The 14,881-nt window shown below is 39.6% G+C and overlaps 2 protein-coding genes across 2 annotated transcripts in view; both read left to right on the top strand.

Moving 5' to 3' along the window:
- Positions 1 to 180: 180 nt before the first annotated feature.
- egr3 (early growth response 3) lies at positions 181 to 5,883 on the top strand. The gene is made up of 2 exons (XM_085426930.1): positions 181 to 658; positions 3,384 to 5,883. The coding sequence occupies exons 1-2, from the start codon at positions 505 to 507 to the stop codon at positions 4,460 to 4,462; spliced, it is 1,233 nt and encodes a 410-aa protein (XP_085283056.1). The 5' UTR covers positions 181 to 504; the 3' UTR covers positions 4,463 to 5,883.
- A 3,350-nt stretch (positions 5,884 to 9,233) lies between these two features.
- The window catches only part of bin3 (bridging integrator 3), a 31,780-nt gene continuing 26,132 nt past the window's right edge, over positions 9,234 to 14,881 (top strand). Inside the window, exon 1 of the mRNA XM_085425187.1 lies at positions 9,234 to 9,360. Coding sequence (XP_085281313.1) covers positions 9,353 to 9,360 — 8 coding nt within the window. The 5' untranslated portion in view covers positions 9,234 to 9,352. The remainder of the gene's footprint in view (positions 9,361 to 14,881) is intronic.

The raw sequence follows: 14,881 nt of genomic DNA, 5'->3' as shown, positions 1-14,881 counted from the left end.
CTGTCGGAGCCTTTTTGCCTCCACTGTAGTTTCCACCGACTGACGCGTGGAGAGCCTGGCGCTAGGCGCCCATGTCCATATATGGTCATCTACGTCACACAAATGTTCCATCCCCCTATTTAATACGGGCAGACTGGAGTCCCCTATCCAGCTCCAATAGAGCAAGTAGAGCTGCTCTTGTGCAACCAACACCACCACCTCCTCCATTGATTCACAGACTTCAAATTCCCCCACAAGCAGCCCATCAGCTTCCACAGTGATCCGATTAATAACAACAATAGCCTGTGATCACACAGGGGGAGATAACCGGCGCTGCTCATCCTCCGCGGGATACTTGGATAGCTACAGCAACAGGATTCATTCCTGCTCCTCTCTCTTTTTTTCACGCCCGATCCACACCTGTGTTTTCCACTTTGAGAACACCCGGTGTTTTTTTCTTTTTCTGTAACTGTCTGGGATACCTGCGCGTTGCCCTTTATAAATGTCGGACTGAATATAACTGCTATGACAGGGAAATTAGCGGACAAGATCCCTCTTACCATGAGCAGTTTAATAAACACGATCCCTGACAGTCTCTACCCAGAAGAGGACATCCCGACGTCTATGAATATTTTCACCAGTACGGAATCCATTAATCACTATTCACAGATGAACACAGGTAAGACCTTGATCTACTTTTGAGAGAGTGTGTGTGTGTTTTAAGAAAAGTGGCTCAAACTGCGATGCGCGCGGACGGCAACAGTTGTCTCGGGGCTTTGGAGCACCTGTTTGCGCTTAGGCTGTTGCGCACAAAGGCACAATTCTAACCTGGACTTTTTTCTTTTCTTGTTTTTTTTTTTGAGAGGGTTCAGGTGAACATCGCCCTCTTTACATTAGACAGACTACGCAAAAAATGCCACTCAGTTGATCGTGTGTGTTTTTACTGCTGTCGTTATCATAATTCCATTGTCCGTACAGCCGAGATGCCAGGATTTCAGCCCGAAAAAGCCAACTGCTGCCTACTCACGCGTAGAAAAAACTTTTAAAACATCGGCTCACGTGTTTCATTTAAGTAGCGATGCGTAGCTTAAAGTGGCTTTAATTCAACAAAGCTGAAGCGCGTTTGAGTAAATGTCTGGATGTGAAAGGTTGTGTGAGTGGAAAACGGCTAATTTGCGCAAAGTCCATTAAAAAAAAAACCGCGCAGGGCTCCGTGGCTGAATCTGAGATCTTTGCGGTGAGGGAAAATGTGTTTAATTAGGCCTATGTGGTCAAACTCCACTGTCACCGATTTGTTCATCTAATATCCCGCAAAGATGGGTCAACTACTTTAGACAATGACTCTCATTCACAACTCTATTAGCATGTCAGATTTTAGTGGGCGTGTGTGGCCGCTTTCCCCCCTATATGAAACACGTTTAGACGTCAGGCCCCTGAACCTGCTTATATTCAGTGAGTGGCAAGGCCGGATATATTAACTGATTTATCGCGTAGTCCAAATCGGGCTAACATATTTATATTTAATTCAGACGCCTACCTAAAGTCGACTTGTTGTTCGGCTCAGTGTCGTGGATTGGCATTAAATCAATCCCTCGCTGTACAGCTTTAACCCTCTGAGATGATGGGTCAGTGATCCACGAAAATATATCAAATATTTAACTTCACGTTTCCTTTAATTTAGTAACTGTGATTTACCTGCTCCGTGCACAACTTCATGCACGACCCTCTTTTCTTTTTATTTCCTCTTCAGGTGTTTTGTTCACAGATTAAAGCAGATCTTTAGATTCATTTTAAACTGAAATATTTCCCCCTCAATTATCTCAGAGGTGTGCCTTTGAATTATCCAAGCGCCAGGTGTTACACGTGACATTTTTGGTTTTTTTAAAAAATTTGGAATAAATACAAGTTTATGACATACGTGTGCCATATTATTATTATTATTATTATTATCATTTTGTTTTGACTCGGCAGTAGAATATATTTTGAGACCTTGGTTGGGACGTTTAAAAAAATGAATGAAACTTAATAAGGAAAAAAAAGATGTTGCGGGTTACAGGAGTGTGTGTTGCTACTTTAAACCTCTCCCCTTGCTGAAATTCTCTCAGTAAACTGTAAGCCATATATTTACAATAGGTCCGTCTGTTTTTGTCCTCCTGTTTCTTTATTATTTGGGGTAAAATACAAAATTTTTAAAAAGTACAATTTGAACGTATTATGCTGTGATTTTACAGGTGGAGCAGGTGTGTGCTATGCTCTTCAAATCTGACCTATAATAAAAGAGTGGTGATTTTAATTAATGTCCCTCATTCCATTAAAATATCATATTACACAAAATACCTCCAAAAGATTTAGATTATTAGATAATAATAATAACAATAATAATAATAATAATAATAATAATAATAATAATAATAATAATAATAATAATAATAATAAACATAAACTGAGACTTGTTTTATAAATGTCATAGAAAAATATAGCTTGCTCCAAGTCTCCATGTGTTAAATGGTATGGTGCACAATGCACAGAATTTTTTCTTTTCAGCCAAATTCCAGCAGGCTATAATTACTGGGAAGGAAAATATAAATGAAAAGAGACGTCTTTTTTAACTGCTGGCGAAGAGAGCATTCCAATTTACAAAAAAAAAGAAAAAAAAAAAGAAAGTCTCATATTTAATTTTTTGAGTATATAACCAGCACATGTATATGTCACCCATTAAGTACATCTGTATTTGGTGGGTTTTAAGGCACCTTATGACAAAGTCAAATGTGCACGAGAGACTGTTCGTTCTTGGTTGAAGTGTGAGCGATAGAAAATATCAAGGAAATTTTGTGAAATGGGGTAGGAAACACGTAAAATTCCTCCCAGATGTTCTTTGTTGCGTATGTGTTTTGAATCCTTGAGCATGATGGATGTGGCGTCTGCCTTTATAATCCTCCCTGCTGTAAAGAAATCAAATCTTGCCATTCAGTTTGGCTGTCCTCCTGAGGGACACAATGACTGGATCAAAGGGGGTGTTTAGGTCTTGATTTATGAGAGCTTGTGGGATCTGAGAGAGAGAGGAGCGAGAGAGAGACACCCTTCTCTCAGATGCAGCAGTCAGTCACTTAACTTACAGGTCCGACAGCGTTCACATTTCTTTATGAACTCTATGGGACTTCTTTCATTTTTCATCATTTGTTGTCTGTTGCACAGGTATGCATAACATCTGAATTCCGGACAAACCTTGAGGACTGCCGCTTAAAGTTCATGTAGCCAAGTTTTGTTTTTGTTTTTTTCTCCAGAGAGTACGCCATGTTATTACTTTCTTGGGCTTTTCTTATGAAATGATTACATTTCAAATTCACATATGAGCCATCACGTTGATGATTTATTCATGTGTGTTTTTATTTGCTTTCATCTAGATAATATCATGGATCTGGGCATGGGAAGCGAGAAAGCAACCTCGGAGATTCAGTATGGATCCAGCTTCCAGTCCAACCGCAGCGGGCAGACTGTCACCTACTTGGGGAAGTTTGCCTTTGACACTCCTCCTTCAGGTGGCATTGGTGGCTCTGGCTGGTGCTCTGATAACAATATCATCAGTCTTGTGAGCGCGGGGATCCTCGGTGTTTCTCCATCACCCGGCACAGTAACGACACAAACATCATCCTCCGCAGCAAGCATGGGCGGACAGACGTCAGACATGGAGCAGGTATATGGTCCACCACTGCCTGCTTATTCCACCTGTGGTGACCTGTACCAGGATCAGGTCTCCTTTCACCACAGCCCTGCCACCAGCACCCCTCTAGCCTACCCTGGCAATGACTATCACTCCACATCAAAAGCCTCCATGGATGGCAGTCTTTTCTCCATGATCCCCGACTACAACCTTTTCCACCATCAAGGGGAGGTCGGCGTGATGGAGCACAAGCCCTTTCAGACCATGGACCCCATCCGAGTCAACCCTCCACCCATCACGCCTCTGGAGACCATCAGAGCATTCAAAGACAAGCAGCAAATTCACCCAGGTTTCATCGGTGGGCAGCAGCACCCACCTCAGCACCACCCCCCACCACAGACACTCACCCTAAAACCCATCCGACCACGGAAGTACCCCAACCGTCCCAGCAAAACCCCGGTCCACGAGCGGCCGCACGCCTGTCCGGCAGAGAACTGTGACAGACGCTTCTCGCGCTCAGACGAGCTCACGCGTCACCTCCGCATCCACACGGGTCACAAACCCTTCCAGTGCCGAATATGCATGCGCTCCTTCAGCAGGAGCGACCATCTGACCACACACATTCGCACGCACACGGGTGAGAAACCCTTCTCCTGTGAGTTCTGTGGACGCAAGTTTGCCAGAAGCGACGAGCGAAAGAGACACGCAAAGGTGCACCTGAAACAGAAGGACAAGAAGCCAGCTGACAAGAGCAGTGGGGCAGCTGGGAGCCACAGCTCGCCGCCCAGCTCCTGCGGGGGGCCAACTGTGGGAACGTCATGACCATCACTACGTGCACTTGGACTGGACCCTCACCACACACAATAAAGAGACGTAGGAAGAAGGGATCACGTCTGCTATGAGATAAATAGGTGACTCTTTTCCTCTCTTTTACACCCCTGCTCTTTTCAGTTCCTTCTATTTTTGAGATGGATGCCTTTAGATTAAGTAAGAGGGGAAAGGCTGCTACGCCCTTCTCTTTCAAGCAACTCAGAGCCTCAGCTACTGTAACACAGTGCCAACACAAAGAAAGGGCACCGTGTGTATCTATAGGTTTTGGAGTGGATACACTTTTGTAAATTTGAATGAAATTTTCTAAATTGGAAGGAAGCCAGAATCCAGGATAAGGGTCGAAACAGACAGAATTATGAGGGAGATGAGGAACGAGTGGTCTGGGGATGTATGCATTAATTTTAGTAGGCTGTTTAAAAGTGCAATTGGTTACATTTGTGTACCGTCATGGAAACCTTATTAGTGGCACTTGACTGTCTTTTTGTTGTGTTCTGGGGTTGTTTTTTTTCCACCTCTTTTTGAATGTTGTTTTCTCAAAGGAATGTGCCAAATGTATTGTGATGATGCAGCCAACCTTGTTCTTTTTACTGTGCCTGACATTTGCCAAAACATAGCAGTGGTATCAGCTTAGCACAAACGTTGAGTTAAAGCAAAGCTCAGATTCATTAACCACACACCAGATTTAGATTTACCTGCACAAATGAGTCAGATCTAGAGAACGACTTGACTGGGTCACACAAAGCAAAACCGATGTCTTGTCCTGTTACATGTACACACACGCCTGCAGCAATCGATGCCTTTGCCAATACTTATTTATTTGTAGTCACTGTGATACACTGGTTTGGTTGTTTTTTTTGGGTTGCCTTTTTATATGGTAGCTTCATGTGGCGTTACCAGATATAATTTCTGTTGCTTTCTTTTTCCTTTTTTTTTTTTTTTTTTTTTAGAAAAAGCTCACCAATACTGTTCATTTCTCAGTTTTCTTGAGTTCTGCAATTATATGCAATATAGTCATGACAAATGCCACCAACCCATAAATCAAATTAACTAAGAGCACAGTTAGACGAATTGAACTGTTTAAATAAGCACTGGGTTGCAAACCAGCAGTATATGAAAGTAAAGCTAAATAAGGGTAAAAAATGACAGGGGCCACTTCTGTGTGATTCTTGGAGTAAAAGGACTAAACTGCTTGGTTTTAAGTCATCGAATGAGGAGCAGTATCCCATAAGAGGAAAAGAGAAACATCCAAATCCATGTTTACATCTTTTTTTAATACAGAGAGACTGAGCTGTAAACTAACATGTTGGATTTTTTTTTTGTTGTGTTTTTTTTTTTGTTGTTGTTGTTGTACAGAATACAAATATGTATGCAGGTAGCTACAGTAGAAGTTTCACTTTTTGTACTCAAATGTCAAATGCACCATAATTCAGTATTAAATCGTGCATAAAATTTATGTGCATGCCTTCATGCACACTATGTAAATACAAATGTCTGCATAAACAAGAATTTTCAGTTGACTGAATGCTTGTGCAGAATGTGTCTTAAAGCTTTTAGTAATGTAGTTATAATACAGAATATTTTGTTGTCATAGGTGATTGCAAAAAAAAAACAACAACTTTTTTTGGAGCACTACAGTAGTGCCAAATATGGTGTGCTATCTCCCATTAAAAAAAAGAATAATAGCATCTGCACCATGTGTATGCTTTAAAGTGGAAACTGGTTTAAGGAAGCACTAATGTGTTCTCTGAATAAATGACAAGATTTCTTTTCTTTTTTTTACATATTGTGTATCTCCATTATAGCAATATCGGTTATTTTAATTAGCACATCTTCCCCACTGTATTTAAAATAAAAAAAGGCACTGGTTGCTCTAAGATAGATGTTCGCCCGAATGATTGGATCTTTTTTTTTATTTTTGAAGTTTATTACAGTGCAATGCTGATCATTTTCACAAATGACTCTTTAGTTAAATTGCTTAGATTTGTGCTTACAGAAGGAAACACCTTTTATGGTTTAAGGAAATATTTTGTAATATTTTCTGTGTTATAGTGATATTGACTGATATCATAACAATAACCACATTTGATAATAGTGCTTTGCTTTACTCATGGAAAGCAAGAAGGGTTTTCCCCCCTCCAAGGCTGTGTTATGGTTATGTGGTGCAAATGCAAAACATCCTAACTGACATACCAATATGACGTTTTTATCCAGTACGATAAATGTATTGTACTTTGGGGCAAAGCCAATGAAACATGTTAAAAAGAAAAATAAGACTAAGGAATAAATAAATTATTGTTGAGGCTAGCAAAAAAGACCAGATATCAAACATATCAGTAATGGATTCAGCAAACAAAACAAGAGTTAAAGAAATATTTGTGCAGTAATAACCTTGTCCATGTGATAGCATAATTCAGATTTTATATCATTTCTCAAACACCGGTCCTCTTTTTAAAAGAAACATGCTTCCTGTTATTCACCTTGACAACATTTCGAATTATTAGCTGTGCACTCTGGCTGATAATGAGTACGCTTTATGTGAGGCGGAGAATTTATATGAACAACGTTAGCAGCTGGGAAAAAAAAGAAATAAACATTTAAATGGTCAGCAAACACAGCAATCAGGCTGAAAGAGAATATGAAGAGACAAATGTAAAGGCCAACAGTAAAGTTCAGAAAAGCAATGCCACAGAGAGCACAGTGCACACAGAAATGAGCTTCCAAAGTCCATACTTTCCCTTTCCTGTTACAGTTTTCATTGCAGAGCTTCCTGGCAAGTGTCCACTTATTTTCCAATTAATTTGGCCTCAGAGAGCCTTTTCTCAGCTCATCGACGTGGTTACATGAACAGACCTCCTTGCACTTTTTGAGATAGTCTAAAAGTTAACACAGCCCTGTGCCATCTAACTGCAATTCAATGGTTTTGTATCACAGAGAGATAAATGATTCTACCGCATGGATGGACATCATCTAAAGATTTCTTTTGTGATCTAATATAATGTCACAAACAAACAAAGTCCTGAATACATTTTACTTTTGCAGACTGACACATTATGTAACCCCCTCCTTATCTGTATTGCCACATTATTGGCTTTGTAACAACGACTCATTTTCACACATTGCATTGGAGTTTGAGCGACTGCGTCTAACGTAGGTTGTATTGTCACATACATCCTCGTGGAGTCAGCACATAAGAATATATATACGGCACATGAACCAAAATGTTTTATCACTGATGCTCATCTAGATTCATTTGATGTTAGACTGTGGATTATTTTGAATTGATTTGACCCAAAGTTATGCTCTCCTCCAAGAGACAAACTGTGTTATGTTGCTTTCTGTTAAAGATTGATGTAGACTAAGGCGTCTCCATGAAGCCATTTAATTACAGCTACAAACGTAATATTTATCAGTCTCACTGTTTCTGTCATTTATTGTTTTGTGGCTAAAAAAATGAGTAACCCCCCACCACCACTATCATCCCACTCCCTTAATGTAATATAGCGGCTGAACAATAGAGCCTGCTCCATGTTCTTCTGAACAACCATCTGAGTAAGGTGTGAATGGTACAGACATACATCAATCGACTGTTAAACTCAGAAACAAACCCACCACCTTTAATAATGCTTTTCCAATCATTTTTTCTTTCTTTCTTTCTTTTTTTTACGGGCTATTGTCCAATAGTGGGCAGCTGAAAGCTCTGAAATTGGAATTTGCTTCATCCCATGCTCCGTATTGGACTTGAGCCAATATCAGCGGCCATCTTTGTGCCAAACTGGGTTGCAGGGTTGGCTGATCAAAAACAATACATGATGAGAACTCCGCAGGAGCAACAAATCATAAATGTGACCTCCCTCTGCTTGCAACTGAAGGCAGCCTTGTGCTAATGTTTGTGTGCAACTGTTTGATTTGGTCTCCGTAAAGTTGGCCTAGGGCAAATCCCTAGGTTTGGGCTCATTCATGACATTTAATAACTGTAGGATTTTTTTTTAAAGAAAAGAAAAAAAAACAAACAAAAAAAAGATGTTTGAAGAGATCTCAATAATGTGTAGATATTATAGGTAACTCACGTCATCTTATGGACTACAGGGTGGCTTCAGGGATTTTGTGGTCTTCGGCAGTGACACTGGTGTTCAGATGGAGTCAATACTCCCTGTTTTCTGTTGTGTTGTGTTTCCTTTCATTACAAGTATCCTCATGTTTGCATGTGCACGGAAATGTTCCAAAGTGCTACCCTCAGACGCTGTAGTGGGTGGCGCTCATTTCTTTATTATGCATGAAAATAAAAAGTCTCATTGGGTGAAATGGGATAAACCTTACAACAATGCAAGACAGACAATTGGAAACACACACTGGGATAACTGTTCTGTTGGCTTTTTCTTTTTTTCTTTTTTTTTGTTCAAGAAAAACAAGGGGTCTTGTTTAAAATGTTGTGGATGTCTTTAGCCTATTTCATGTTTTTATTACCTTATAATAAGGTCCTTTTATGATGAGCTGAATATTGAAATGAATTTTACTATATCCTTGTGATGGGGAGGTGTGCTCCCCTGTTTACCTGGCACTTCAGTTTGTTGTAATGCAATTGTTTTGTTATTTCTATGTATAAGTACTTGAATAAAGAAAAATATAACTTGCCTTCAGTTTACTCGGGTGTCAAAAGAACAAAAAGGCGACGTTTCAGTCTGATATTACATTACATGTGCTTCCAAGTGACTTTTTTCCTGTCGCTGCTGTGTTCGTGTCCCACAAAACTTCCTTAGAGGAAGCAGACGCGGCTAAGCTCCGGACTTCCTGTTTTGAGCTCGACTGCTGACTGGTAGAAAGGAGTAATACTCGGAAGATAGTAAAACTACCCAATGAAACCGGAGTAAAAGTTCACTCAAAATGAGCTGGTATGTACCCTGACTACATTGTTATGAATAAAATATAACTGTAAACGATCCATTCAAGTTAATTTAGGACTGACTTGTCGACCGGGCTCGGGCTATAATCTGGAAGCGCTCACAGGCACCTATAGTGTAACTAGAGTTAGCTTTAGCGTGTCAAACCAAGTGTTTCACGAATAAAAACGTCTTCTAGTAACCTTTCCGTAAGACTAGGTTGCCCCAAAACTCTTTCTGTAAAACGTGGTCGCAAGGCTGTAGTTGTTACACACAGTTGGCACAGGATCGACAAAGTCGTTTACGAGCTACTTGTACAGTATATGTTAGCTAGCTGTTAGTTCGCCTAGTTGCTCTAAAATTAGGGAGGGAAAAATGACCTAACTGCTCTTTTAAGTTTAGGCTTCTTGTTTCTACTGTTTAATAAAATCTAGGGTTGTGGCTTTTGCTAAACGTGGAAACTTCGTGTCGTCAGTTGTCAGGTCGGACGGGTTTACGGTGAAGCAATTTAAAGGGATTTAAACGTCGGTCGACAGTAATCAGCTGTGACTAGCTGGTATGTTGACACATGCTTTTGGGCTCTTTGTGAACTTTGATTTTCTAAGCAATGATAGCTGTGTGTCGTCTTCATTTGTGTGTCTCGCAGGAATCGTGCCAAAAAGTGATTTCCAATGTTTCTGTGTTTTGTTTTATATGTCTACCATATATGTCTACCATTATATGCCTGTGCTTATAATGGTAAATAGACTGCAGTCAAGCTGATTTAAAGGGGAGTTGTACATAAATTTAAAAAAGGGAGTTGTACATAAAATAAATAATCTGTTTTGCAACTGTCTTTATGACTGCATTATTGTACCTACTTAGTTCATACTCTACATTATACTCAATTCGGTTCTTTTTTGGCCATTTAAAATATCTTCATAGACCTGTTATGTTATATTTGTTCCCATTTCTTTTGGCCTCCGGGCCAGCTCTCTCTTGAAAAAGACATTTTTAATGTCAATGAGACTTTTTACATAGATAAATAAAGAATATAGAAAAATGACTTGATGTCATTCATGAGAGATATTGTTTGAGGAATTATTGGCCACCAAGTCATTTACAACAGTTCAGGTACTGGCAGTGATTTTTTGAGCGAACACCAGAAGTCATTTTTTGGTAGACAATCATTTTTTGGCACTGTATAAGAAGGGCGATTGTCAGTCTCAGTTTGAATTCTTTAAGCAGATGTGGATGCCAGGCCCTTTAGGTGATTTTTTTTTTTTTTTTTTACATTTTAGCATTCAATTAGCATTAGCCAAGAGGTAAGATAATGCTACAATCATCAGTAAATCAACATGAGTAACCTTACTTAAAAATATGTTTATTATCTTGTATAAAGTAATAAAGAGAACACTTAAAATGCTAACATTTGCTCCAGAAGCGAGCTTTATATAAACAAACTTTTTTCCCCCCACATTGGACAGCTGTGACATTACAACAGTGTAATTAGTCAATTGCTTTGTTGGTACTGGACAGGCATTAGTTTGATGACGCAGGAACACGCACCAACATGGGGATATCTATCCGGTCTTTAAGTGATGACTTGATGAATCCTGCTTCCAGGTCCAAACTACTCTGCGTTTAATAAGGCTTTTGTGTTTTTTACATGTTTTAATGCTTTGTATCTTGTTCTATTTAATCTCAACAAGCCCCTAAAAACATTCAGTAATCACTGTCGGCCTCTCTCGGTTTTTATTACCGCTAATCATTTTAAAGCTCAGTTTTTAAAACCTTAAGATGTAACTACAGCTCAGCCCATGCAGCAGTATATTAATAACTGACCTCGTATTGTGGATGGATTATCTCAGTTGTTCTCACGACTGAATTTCGGTCCGTTTACACCATCCTGCCATGCGATTGCATTTGTACCGAACCTTCGGGAACGCTCACATTAACTTTTATTGAGTGCGAGCTAACTTCAAACTCCGTTAAATTTCATAAATTCGGTTTTCATGGATGCCTGGATGTTGAACTTAATTGTTACACCTGGTAGAGCAGCAACGCTGATCATTTTATTACGGATGAAAGGATTTGGACAGTTTTTAACTCTCAGTCATGCCATAGTGATCGTTGGACTTAGGGACCTGCAGCGGAGTTTGGGCCCAGGCACGCCTAATGACGTCAGGCTTAAAGACCGGATTACACCATACACCTTTATCCTTCAGCTCTAAAAGGCTAATGGGGTATTGTCATCACCCTCCAGGTGCAGCTACTAAAAATCAGATGAGTTCAAATCTCAGCGACCTTGACCTCAAGGTCAGAGGCCAGGTTTTCTGAAAATTATGTGAATGCAATACAGGGTGGTGTAGGATTTTGCAATTAATAGCATAGGTTCAACTCCCAAAAATCTTGGATTAGTTCAAATCTCAGTGACCTTGACCTGAAGGTCAGAGGTCAGGTTTTCTCAAAATCTTGTGAACATGATAACAAGATCAAGGTGACTTGGGATTTTCAAATTCATACCATGGGTACATCTACTAAAATCTCAGAGAAGTTTGAATCCCAGTGTCCTCTGGGTCAAGGTCAGAGGTCAACTTTTCTGAAAATCACCTAGGATTTTCATATTCATGCCACACATGCTTCTAGTAGGAGGCTAAGGGGTTAGCATTGGCAGCTACCAGTGCTTTTTTTATATTGTGGTTTGTAAATCGATCATCACCCTGCCCCCATCACCCCACTCCATTTGTAGGTTTTCCTGTAGTTTAGGACTTCTTCCTTCTTCTTCTTCAGCATATATAGACTGATTAGAACAGGTGGAAATGCATGCTCCCCCTTTACTTCAGAAAGAATTACCCATGTGATACATATGCTACCAAAGAAAAACAAAACCTTTTGATATTGAATGGTACCAAGAGTATTGGTTCTGGTAATATCCCTACTGATTATATAGTTATGAAATCTCACATGAGAAGAGCTCCAAAGTGAGTCTCCTTCACACTGGAGTGATCTCAAGACTCCAGTTACTCTGCTTTCTTGGGTCTCCAGCAGCATGCGGTGTGTAAAAGTCGACTGGATGAATGTTCAGAAGAACTGTTGAAAGGCTGTTGCATTGCCCTTTACAATGACTGTAATCAGAGCCCATCTATGGAGAGCCCGTTCACTTATTGTTGGCTGTCTACCAAGTGGGTGCTCCTAAACAGTGAGTGTAGTTAATTGGCTAAAACCATTGTTTGAATTTGTTTACAGAAAACCCCCCACCAAAGTTTAGTTTCTTGTTGTGAATGTAGTGTCAATTATGTATATTCCAGAAATACTCGTATCTTTTAGTTATTTTCTTACAGGGATGGAAATAAATCACTAGCATTCTGCTTATATAAGCTTTTTTGTTGGTTAAGGGTTTTGCCAGGAACTTTAGACACACATGGTAAGAAGCTGTTTTATTTTCCACAGGTTATTTATTTGTATTGGGTGGAGTGGCTAAATTAAACTCCCTTAAAGCCTTAGATGCAAGCAGTTGATCATTGTGAAGGTATAACAGTAAACAGTTTGTAGGCAAGAAAAAAGAGAGAAATTTTGCATTATTTTAATGTTGTGGGTTTTTCCCCTAACACTCAACCATTATCTCATGATTTTTTTAAAGAAAGATGACAGCACTTATAGATGGTTAAAACTGGAGTTTTTTGACTAAGACATTTGAGCTTGATTTCCAAAATTCAAACCAAAATTCTAATCCGCAAAGCATATAAACCCTTTTTGAACCTACCACACGGTCACACTTAACACTCCGGTGCTCCCTTTTAAAACCATTTTCTCCATCCACTTAGAAAGTGCCAAGGCCCTAGTTACACAAGGCACTAGTTGGGAACCACCGGTCGCACGAGAAAAATGCGTATTCCCCAGCCAGTCGATGATTGGTTGTTGGAGGTTGCTGGGAGTCACTGTAAAATCAGCAGGCCTAGAGAGTGGTCAGTGACACCCTGCCAACCACAAGTTGCTAGGGACAAATGTGTTTTACCCAGTTGGTTGGTGAATAGTTGCTGGCAGGGGAAATCAATTGCAAAGAGTTATATGGTGCTTCAGGCCATGTCCACACTAATACGTTTTTATTTGAAAACGCATCTTTTTCTCTTTCCGTTTTGACCCTCTGTCTACACTGAGACAGCTTTTTCGTTCAAGGAAACCGCAGCGTTTTGAAAACGCTCTCCAAAGCAAATACATTTGAAAACGCCGTTTTCGCATCGCAGTGTGTACAGTGAACCCAGAGCCTTTTTGAAAATGCTGACACATTTTAGTCATGTGATGCAGTCATGTGACCAATTAAACTAAGATAGCGTTACACAGGAGTTGTTTTGTTTGCGCTCAATTTTGACAGCCCTATTAAAGATTAATATCAGCTTCTACATGCTCCAGATAGCTTTTCTTCAAATTCTTTAACTCTCACTTGCTTTGTACTTTTTTGTACTTTAGTGGTACTCGCAGCAACAACTCCACCTCATTGTTAGTCCATTTAAAAAACTCTGCATTTCCTCGACATTTTGCTGCGACGTTTCAAAGAGCCAGAAAGTAAATAAATAACAGACAGAAATGAGGTGTGGACGTAGCCTTACTGAACCTCCTTGCAATTGCTTTGGCCAAAAGTAGGTTGCCAGTGTAGCATTGTAGTTTGCATTGATGACACCTGCTTGTCTGTAAACACTCACCAGCTATTGTCCAGGCTGAAGCTAGTGGCTACCCAGTATGCTTAGCTAGTGTTGCTCTCTTTTGACAATGGAAGTGGAAGATTACTACTGAAGCAAGGCACTCAGGAGCAAGCATAAACATCCCATACACTGGATTTTTGTACAGTATTTGCCCTGAGTTCTTTGTGTCAAAGTTACTCCAGAGACTGACAGGGAAAGACTACTGTTTATAAGCTACATTATAATCCAAACAGACATTAGTAATTAAGAACGTTAATATAAAGGCTTGATAATCCAGTCTGTGCAATATTGTGAGCAATACTTTGTGGCAAGAAGGATAGTTTCCCTTCATCCTCTAACCAGAGTGATAAACACTGACAACAGATGTGGCATAAGGAAGAGGCAGGACTTTGTCTTCGTTTTAACATTTATTGTGAGATCCTTGTCTAAATGACATACATTTACCAGCACTCCACTAAAACACACATTTGATTGGTTTTTTGATTGTCATATTTGAAACATATTTATGTTCACAACTGTTGCATTCTCTCTTGTTTAGCATATTTTACATTTAGTTGAACTTATGACTAAATTATGACTATACAGTTTTTTATGTTGTTTTTTTTTTTTAAACAAATAACAGGGGTTGATCATAGCAGCCCCTAATTGCATGTGGCATTTTACACATTTAAAAGGAAATTTGCATAATTCATGTTTTGTCTCTCACAATTCATGACTGTAATTCTAGAGAAAATGCAAAGAAGATAACTTTTCAGTGCACTTATGACGCATATGTATATGAACTCACTTGTAATATATTTCAGGTTCTTAGTGTCATTCAGGCAAGACTGTAAGTAGTAACTATGATAGCG

The sequence above is a fragment of the Rhamphochromis longiceps genome, linkage group LG12 (assembly GCF_057381845.1).
Source record: "Rhamphochromis longiceps isolate RC_006_pf linkage group LG12, R_longiceps_female_GT1.1, whole genome shotgun sequence".
In the NCBI taxonomy this organism is placed as follows: domain Eukaryota; kingdom Metazoa; phylum Chordata; class Actinopteri; order Cichliformes; family Cichlidae; genus Rhamphochromis; species Rhamphochromis longiceps.
The sequence above is the reverse complement of the archived record's forward strand: the minus strand, read 5'-3'. Positions and strand labels throughout refer to the sequence as shown.